The 10,161-nt window shown below is 38.7% G+C and overlaps 1 protein-coding gene across 2 annotated transcripts in view; it reads right to left on the minus strand.

The window, feature by feature from the left end:
* DIP2C (DIP2 disco-interacting protein 2 homolog C (Drosophila)) overlaps positions 1–10,161 on the minus strand; it is a 149,197-nt gene that overhangs the window by 113,370 nt on the left and 25,666 nt on the right. For both annotated transcript variants that reach the window (XM_009886781.1, XM_009886779.1), the window contains 2 exons: positions 5,558–5,698; positions 4,494–4,703 (listed from right to left, as the gene is read on the minus strand). In XM_009886781.1, the coding sequence (XP_009885083.1) occupies positions 4,494–4,703; positions 5,558–5,630 (283 nt within the window). In that variant the 5' untranslated portion in view covers positions 5,631–5,698. The remainder of the gene's footprint in view (positions 1–4,493; positions 4,704–5,557; positions 5,699–10,161) is intronic.

Raw genomic sequence — 10,161 nt, forward strand, 5'->3', positions numbered from 1 at the left:
TTACTTATAAAGTGGTTTTGCTATGCAAATAGGAGAGCTCATGACTAAGAAAATTATTGTACTTAGTCAGCTATTAGTAACATGAGAGAGTATTTTTAAATTTAGCTATAATTGTTTACATCTTTCCAGTGAAGTACATCCATCTTTCAGACATTACAAGGCAAACTGAATTGGAGTCAAAGTACCTCCTTTCAGGTTTTAGCACTAAGACAATTTTTTTTTTTTAATGTGTGGGAGAAAAAATACATGATCCAAAGAACCACAGAGCAGAGACGCTCTGCCTTCAGATCTATACCCTTAAACCAAATACTTTGTACCACATGGTGCCGAGCAGGGTGAAATAACATGAGAAAGAAGCTTCCTGCTCTTTTGTAAAAGGGTTTCCTTCTGAACAAGCAGCACTGGCACTTGAAATTACCTTGGGAAGAAAGTCTCTTCCCAAGGTGGCCACCACTGGTTGGCCAAAGAGTGGGGTTTTAGCACCCTAGCTGCCCATCTGCTATTTACATTTCCATTAAGAAGAACCCTTATCCAGCAGAAGAGGAATATTGAGGTTTGTCTTGCCCTGTTCCTTTATAGTATCTGCTTAACAGATGTCTTATCATGGCAATATCTACAGATGTAGGTTTCGTCCATCAGATTTACAAATCCTCAGTCAGTTCCCTTTTCGGAGTCAGGCTTGGAGAAATCAAAGCCATACAGACAAAAATTTGGTCTGAATGACTTCTAAAGAAAAATATAATTGTTATGTTATGTGAAATGTACCCTTTTTTGTATAGAACAGTCTATCCAGGCTTAGACTATGGACACAATCTGTACAAAGTTGCTGGTCTTATGTCAGGTAACTTGAAGAACTGTTTGAGGTTTAGTTGAGAATAATGATCCTGACACATCTGTTGACTAAAAAGTAGAAACTGCGACAGCTGCATGACTTCAAAGCATTTCCTCCATCAAACATACATATTTGCGTCACCCCCTCTTCCCATCTCTTTCAATATTCTTGCATTAGAAGATCACAGACAGAACAGCTGTTTCCAGTTAAGGTTCTCTTCATTTCTGCCAATGGAGTGATATAATTTACCCCATTTCATGAAAATCAGAAAGAACCAACAATGCAGAGCACATTCATGTAGGGACAGAGTGAGTGCACCGGCAGCACCCCATGTCTGAGGACAAGCAAAGAGGTGAAGGAATACTTTCCAGGGGCAGTTTGGAAGCACACATAAGCACCATGTATTTGAAAAGTCTCTGGGAACTCAAAAAGCATCTGTGCAATACTATACTTGAAGAAAATGTATTTTTCTCCCAAACAAGCTGGCTCTTCTGGTTGTCAGGGAAGGTAAATCCAGAGTCAGAGCTGTGGGTTTTTCCCTCAGCTGTGTTTCTCCCGTATTGATGTCCAAGCGACAGAAGAGTATTTTAAACTAGTCTTCCGTATTATAAGTTAATATTCCCCTCAGAACATCTAAGAATTTTAAGGATGCCAGAGAACTATCAGTCATGCCTTATGGAACATAGGTTTATATTTACTTTATTAGAAATCCATGTAGCCTTTAATTTGTATAGAGGCCTTTGATTTTCAAACAGAAACATATTTGAAGCATATAAAAGAAACATTAAATGCACCTAAAGAATAAAAATTTTGTAGTGAGATGTTTAACCCTTTATATAAATATGCAGTCATAGGTAAGCGTTGTGTGATTTTCATTACATGAACTTTCTGAGCTTTGGGATGTGCTTTCTCTCCTTGAATTTTATATATGCATAGATCAAAAAAATACAATACAGACAAATGAAAGTTTAAAGACCCTAGAAATATATACAGTACTTACCCAAAGATTTGTGAGAATATCAGGTATTTTTACAGATTTCACTGGTTTGACCTCCAAGTTCAACAATTATCCAACACAGTTGTGATACATATGCCAAACTAGAGATTCTCTCTGTAGCTTAGTACAGACACCTAAGCGTCTTAAAGCTCAGAATAAATATTTAAAAGATATCTATCCTAACCTATAACTTCGGCCATAATAGATCAGCAGCAACAGCAGCCAAATTAAATGAGTAGTGTAATACTAAAAGCATATAATAGCTTATGCAAATTATCCAAATATCTACAAAGCTGAACTCTGATTATATTATAGCCAAAACTTTTTATCAAAACTCTTCTCAGAACTGCATTACAGTATTTAAACTGGAAAAATCTCGCTTTGATTTTGTAATGCACACTGGAGGTCAAATCCTACTGGATATCAGAATGAAGGGATTTTTTTGGCTGTCATTAAAGGTCTTTCCTGTTGCCCCTTAAATTTATATTTATCAAAACTGGCATCTTCAGAGTATGGCAGTACATCGTTACATATGTACAGATGATTTGTCTCATGTAGTCTTATCTATTTCTGGAGAACAACTCCCTGGACCAAAGAAACAACAAGCCATGGGAATGTATGTTCTTTGTGATCAAGAACAAATTGTCTCCAGTAGATGAGGAGCTGCAGACAACATGATTATTCTTCTTTCTTGCCTTCTCTCCTACCACCGAGGATTATTCATCTACGATCACTGGCACACTGCCTCTGAAAGAGCAAGGCTATCTGTGGGAATACTTCAAATCTATTACTTCTTAGAATACATTTAAATGCAAAATCCACCTCCTCGGATTGAAAAGAAACAAAAAAGGCATTTAATTTCAAACTCTTACAGAAAGCAGCTCACCCATGAAGAAATACATCTCTTAGTTATCATCTGTGCACCTTCTCTTACATTTCCAGTGATCTTAGCAACAATGACTGATGGTAACCTTAAGATCACAGTCTCAATCTGTTAGCAGATATCACTCATATTATGTATCCAAATAACCTTTACATTACTGCATCACAACTACTGTCCAACTAGAGATGCAATTTAAGGTATCTTACTGTCAGAATGAATAAAAATATGTATACACTGAGGTAAGCTTAACCACTTCCTTCCTTCAAAGGAGAGAGCTTTCCAGTCAACAGCAACAAGGCAAAATAAAACAAGCAAAAGAAGTAGTATTTTTCCTTTTCTGCAGAATACTGCCATCTTAATTTAGCTCTATAAATGCTGTATTATTTACCGCAAACTCAGTGATTATAAAAGAAGACTTACTGTGCCAGATTTAAAATTACTGAAATGTCACATTATAAAGAAGCTATATTTAAAGACACATTAAGACTTGGTGTGTGAGTAATGCAACCTTTTAGAGTTTGGATAAATTTAATTCTCTATGCTATAATTTCCTCTAGCATTTCAAGATGAAGTCACAGAAAATAACCAAATGCAATGATTAATGTGTTCAGAAGTGTATGTGTTTCTAAAACAAGGTTCTAAGCTATTCATTTAGCATGAATTTAAGAATACAATAGAGATTCTTCCCCTGACTGCAATTCAGCAATTCCAGGCCACGGTGAGAGGATTACTTACCTGAAAATACAGGTGTTACATCAAGCTATACTCAAAGGAAAAAAAAGGGATATGGACTACTGTTCCAGCACACAAAATCAGGAACGTTTAAGATGCTTTCATGTATCTCATTACGTATACTGGAAAACGAATGATGAGTTGAACAGTCACACAAAACTGCATTGAATATGTGTAGTAGAACAGTAGCAAGGTTGTTTTATCTGTTCCAATATAGATTCCAAGAGATTTTCAGTGAGGCAACTCAAAATACACAGCCCCAGCAAGAATGCACCCCAAGCAGATGCCTTGTATGATAAACAGCAGTTACTGGAGAATGAAGCGAAAACAAGCTTTGCTTTCCATGCGCCTAATCAGATAGCTGCCTCATTTTAATGAAGACTAATGTCAATGGCACAATATTCAGAAATCATTAATGTCTGTGATGCTTAGTCCTAATGGAAAGAAAGCTTTGACTTCCTAGGATCTTTCCAAAGGATATAAACAAGCTACCACATAATAATAAGAGCTCCCTTCTCTGAAAGTACATAATAGTCTTTTCCAAGGATTATAATAGGTAGATACCCCAGCCCAAGTATGGTAGACTCAATCAAGGGCAGTAAAAAAATTATGGACCTATTGTTAACAGAATTATCAAATATCACTCAAATTATGTAATTAAAGTGGTGCAGCAGTAGGGGAAACTCGTGTGCAAGCAATCCCTAATGCTGCATGCACTGATTTTCAGTACTGATGGATCCTACAGAGGTCTTTTTTAGTGCTAAGTAATGGAAGTCATGTAACTGCACATTTTAAGATATTTGGGAGCCAACAGCTAGACCCTGTTTGCCACAACATAGGTTTACCTCCAAATCTAAATTGCTACTTTTTTTTTCCTCACAAAATAAGAAGATAGGACTATCTCTCCATATAATACATACAAATACAAAAAATGAAAGAAGAAAAAGAATAGGAAAGACTTTCATAAGACTTCATATAGCAGCGTCAGCTGAACATGAGAGACCAAATTCATGTTAAACTGGACATACTTAAAATGCCCGCATACTAACCTATATGCGTTTGAGCCATAACATCAGCTAGTCTGTGTGCAGCACCGCTGCCTCCGCTTTGTGTTGAGGAGGAGGAAGTGGTTGACGTTGTAGAGCCGTGGATTGCTTGACTGATCCAGTGTTCCATGTTTATACTCCCCTGACTTGAGGTGGGAGTTCCCTGGGAGTCGCCTTGTACGGAGCCTTCATCTTCTGAACCAGAAGAAGTATCTAGTAATTAAAAACAGCCTGTTAACTTGCAGTGCTTTGGGGTTTTCTTAATAGAAATAAGGCATGTTCATATTAAAAATCTAAAGATAACCTCCATTAAGAGAAATTCATGAAGGCAGGCAAACGTAATAAGAAAAGTCTGTAATACTGAAAGTCCTGAAACAAAGTCAATTGCTAATTGCGAATCAAGGGCACTTTCCTGCTCTGATGGTATAGGTTGTTTACTATTGTACAAAAATAAGGATAATAAAAGAGTCTTCCTTTATTATGTGGCTTGAGAATCTTCCAAAGATCTTCAACCATGTATTAACAGTACAGAATACCCAAGATACTTTCCCAAGCTCACTTCACAAAGTCTGTGAAAACTTTTCCAATTGTAGAAAGCCCACCCCTCAGTGAGAAACAGAGTCCCAGCTGGATTCAGTGAGTATGAGAATGCATGAGATGTGGGGTATTTTCACAGTCTAGTAGGTGAAAGAACAGATAAATTTGAAAAGGAATGGCACAACTAATTGTAAAGACAATGTTCCACTATAGTGTTAGGGAATAAACTAGAAACTAGAAAGCAACTTTGAGTCACAGAAAATATGACAAGCTGGCCATAGTTAGGTCCTCCTAAGACCGAAAGGACAAATGGAAGTTGAGGTACCACCAAGGCCAAAGCAATCATGCCAACTGCCCCAGTTGACTTTCCAACCTTTCAGTTCACCTTCTCCTCTTCAAACATATCTCAGCGTTACACTCAGTGCGCTTCAAATGACATTTCCACTACTATTTATGCAGGCATATTATTAGCTCACAGCCGCAGAAAGAACCATTTTTAAAATTCTCGTAAAATACACAGAGATGCTCACCTGGAGGTGTGTAGGCATCCATTGATGTTTGCACCACCAATGAACGTCGTTTTGAGGGCATGGGGACTGCCATTTTCCTTTCTTTATGTTTAGAGAGGGCTGCCTGAACCGCAAAAAAATGAACCTCTTCTGTGTGGACATCTGGAAGGAAAGAGAGATTTCAAGGTAGCGTTCAGACAGAAGCGAGCTGTCTCTTTGTACATTCAGTGCACCTGCACGCAGGTTCATTTGTGCGCCAGCTAGGCTGACAACATGCATCGAATGATGAAAGGCCAGGAACGCACGGGATCTCTGAGGGACTGCATGACTTCTCCTCACTGTAGAAAAAGCAGCTACAGTGTGAAAAGTGCCGTACCAACAAACAAGCCCTTTGAGCTATATGATATTCCCAGAACAGTGTTGCAGTACCTGAAAAGTAGGAACTCTGCTTCCCCAGAGCAAACCTCTGTTCAGCTGAGAGCTGTTACTTCAGCAACTGTTATTGTTTTCAGTGAAAGCACGGTGTATTAACATTGCCTGTTTTTTAAATGAATGAGGTTTCCAATTTACACAAAAGTCACACAAAGTGAAGAGGAACATTTGCTCAAAAGGTGAGAGGTATGTGAAATGTCACAACAGAAAGGGCAGTAGGTCTCCCATTCCCAAATCGTCCTCTTGCCTCCTCCACTTGGCCTTATCCACAGAAAAGTATTACGTAGGGTTGGCCTGAGGTGGAATGAGAAGAAAAAGCACAAGGCCTTTCCTGAGTGAAGGCCTTGTGCTCCGCAGGCGTGTGCTACACACAGCTCACACCAGCCTGCTCCAATGCGTCCAACAGATCCATTCTCCATGGGGCATCCCCAGGGAAGAGCTTCCCTACCTTTGACATGTACATATAGCTGTCTGTCTCAAGTCTGAAAAAGGGCATTTATCATGTCTAAAAGACACTAGCGACTTGTTTTGACTAATTACTTTGTTTTGTGCAGATCTTTTAATTACTCCCGTAACTATACATTGAAATAAGTCTGCCTTTAGTTTCCTACCTTGCACTATTTGTCTGCATATTTCTATGGGTTTGGGACAAGATGCACATGACGAGACTGTATGCAAAACACATGGCAGCCAACAAAAGTCACTTATGGTTAAAGAAGTTGCCACACACTGACCATCTGGCACACAACTGGAAGCACATTAGACATTGCCTTTTAACCGGTCGATGTTAGTCAGCTGCAGAAAACGCAGAACGTTGTGTGCACTGTTTGGCTGTTCCCAGTTGTGAAGCAGGAGCGCAGTTAAGCAGGTTTAATCCAGAGCGATCCCACTTCTGCTGCTGCTAAGTTCGTTTGAAGACCACCCTTGTAGGCTGCCTTGGCAGCACACAACCTGTTGCCTACTCCTGTGTCGCTGTGGTGGCAGCTCTGAACAGGCAATGTTCCCCAAGAAAAGCAACAGGAAAGAGAAGACTATATATATATCTTCACTTAAAGAGCTGTTGGTTGGATCACATCAGTGTAGGTAACTTGTTTTAAGTATCAACTGGGAAGGATGACTAGAAGCATTAGATGATACACTCTGCTGATAAGCGCAATGTCTCATTTTTAATAATAGTGTTCCCTATCTTCTGCCAGGGTTTAAGCACCTCTCAGTGGAAAGACTGCAGGGAAGAGTAAGTCTAAGGAAAAAGAACGTTATCAGCTGCTTCTGTGAGTTGTTTCTTGCTTTTGTTTTAAGTCATGAAGAGGATGAGCACATCAGCAAAAGCAAAGCAAGAAAAGCAAACAGCAAAGCTGGAAAAGAATATTCAAAAGATAAAAGAGCTGTGCGGCTGAACAGACCAAACCGGAGGAAGATTGCAATGCTAACATCAAACCAGAAAACAATTTCTCTCCTGTCAAGTCATTTTTTAAAGTAGAAGTTTCAAGGTCTTTATTATAATTAAAACCTGATGAAAAGTTTATGTGAAAAGTATCAGGCTAAGAAAATAAACAATGTAAGTCTAAGTCTTTACCTAACAGCATGGCCCCAAGATAAATTCCTACCTGCTCACTCCACACCAATGCCAATAATGTATACGGGACCGAACATGCTCACTAATAGTTTGTGTTTCTTATCCAACAAACAGGGTAAATTCTTGGTTTTTCTTCAAAGGATAGCAATTAGTTATCAAGCAGTAAAAAAAGAGCTTTTCTTTTAAAATAAAACCCAAAACTCTACAGCCATTTTTGGAAGAGAATAAATTTTGCTGATCAAGACAGGAAGAATTATTTGTATATTATTGCATTTAGAATTGTTATTTACTGTTTCAGGAGGGAGACAAGGTGTAACTCAAATTCTTCAAAAGTTTTTTAAAGGAGGACAACTGACAGAAAATCATTATGAAAATGCTTAGTGACAGTTGGACACTGAATCATAACTTGCAAATTCTTTGATTTCTTTTTTGATGCTTTTTTGATGTAAGAAGTTAAACTGATCAGCTTAATTAAAAAACACTCTGCAGGGTTTTGATTTTCAAATGAGTCCATGGGAGTCCAGGAACTGAGTTGTTTTCTTAATAAAGCACGTTTGATATGTTTATTTGTAATGTGTTACTGTGGAATAAACCAAACTATAGATTACTAAAAAAAAATCAAATAAAAAAAAATCAAAACCCCACAGGAAAGCAAAAACAATGGAAAAGATAAGAAACTGAATAAACAAGAGAGAAGCTGACTGGGGAGAAGGAACACGCACACCTGCTCCCAGCCCAGCCTGTAAGGTCAACTATTCTGACGGCACCACTCAGAGTATGGAGGCTACCAAAAAATCCAGGACACATGTCTAGAAAAGGTTGAGGACAGACAGTCCAGAGATAGTCCAGGGACTATCAGCAAGAGCTTACAGGCTTTTAGAGGGAGAGGAAAAAAGGGCAACAGAAACAGTCACGCTTGGATGAAAAATATTTTCACAGCATTCTCTCCCAGAAATAAAACTCTTGGCTAAACGAAGTGTCTCTAAGCATATAGAGAAAAGCTTAAGGATTAGGTAAAGAATGAGTAACAGCCTATACAGTTCTTATGGTCTTCTTTTTGAATAAAAGCCTATTGATGAGTTCTGAAGATACTCTTCAACCTGTTTTGACAGTCTTGTACAGAGTTGGACTTGTTAAGCTAATGAACAGCATTCAAGCCATTCATACGTAGAGACTAAGTCCCAAAGTATTGCAAAATCAGAGAAGTGAGGGAAAGCCAGACTGATACTTAAGAATTACACTTGAGAACAACTCACAGGTTACAACATCTATCCTGTAACCACGACAAGACAGGAACAGTACGTAGGTTTGTCCCCACCAAATATCAGCTTCAGGTATGCACTCTCCATACACATGCTTTGCTTTTCTCTAGGTTTTGGCTTTGCTTTTCTGATCTACATGCCAACTTGGCTGATGTATCCCAAGGAACATTAACCAAAATACAACTAATAATCTCTTTCCATATTTTTATGAAGCATGGATTTAAACCTAAAATGAAACGTACATTCCTCACCAAAGGATGACCATGGTGATTTGCTTCTCCTCAATCTGAGCAAGAGTGTGGTAGCTCTTTGCCTTTTTCTTGGTGAAAGATGGGCTATGGTGTCCATCACATTGCATGTGACCCATTCTCTCCCACTGCTTGCCCACAACCTGTCCCTAGCAGCTACTGAAAAAATACAAGCAGACTTGTAATAGAAATTTATACAACAGTAATTGGAAGCTTCTTGTTTACTAAAGAAAACCACACTTGTGATACACACTAGGACAACATATAATGAGGGTAAGAAGACATATCCAAGTTCCCTTGGGACAGGAAACTGCTTATCCCCCCAAATCCCATTAGCGCAAGCAATTTGTATTCTCCACATATCACACAGAGCATCACCATAGAATATCACATTAGAATTTCAAACCATCTCTGGCAGGGTGATGCCCCTTGTATTGCAGGTCTGACAGAAGTGTCTGAACTGTCTTCTCAATCTACCCTGGCACACTAAGGCTAACTGAATTCATGACACCACTATCGACCATTGCTTTAAAACACAGATTTCTTGTTAAATTTTCCTGAAAAAAATTGCTCACATATGAAGATTTTGTCCAGAAACACCACACAGTTAGGAGCTTTCCATTAAAAAAAAAAAAAAGAAATCAACAAAAAACCCACCTCTCCTCTCATAGTGTGGCATGCTACAATTTCTCACCTACTATAAACTTCTGATAGAGTTTCAAGCACAGATATACTTTGATGTAGCTGTACTCAAGCCTTCTGAAAAAGTCCTGGGTCTAAGCAGAAAGAAAATGCTTTTAGGCAAATGTTCTTTTATGTACAAGTCTGTGACATTCTAACTACACTGTTGCAGCTGATAAAACGACTCCAGGTCCTGACCCTTCAAAGCACTCCTATAGGTAACAAAATCTTTATACTCTTCCACCTGGCTTTTCCACAAGGAAGTCCCAACGGAAAATCTAGAGCATAGAGTAAAATAGCACCACCTCTAACTACAGTAGTAGGAACCAATGCGCAGTTCCTTATCTGCTATTGTCCTCCACTGTTTTAGGTTGGCCAGCCATACGTTGAATCCAATTTGTGAGCTTGTACTCAAGGAATCAATAA

Source organism: Charadrius vociferus, unplaced genomic scaffold (assembly GCF_000708025.1).
Source record: "Charadrius vociferus isolate BGI_N301 unplaced genomic scaffold, ASM70802v2 scaffold255, whole genome shotgun sequence".
NCBI classification, from domain to species: domain Eukaryota; kingdom Metazoa; phylum Chordata; class Aves; order Charadriiformes; family Charadriidae; genus Charadrius; species Charadrius vociferus.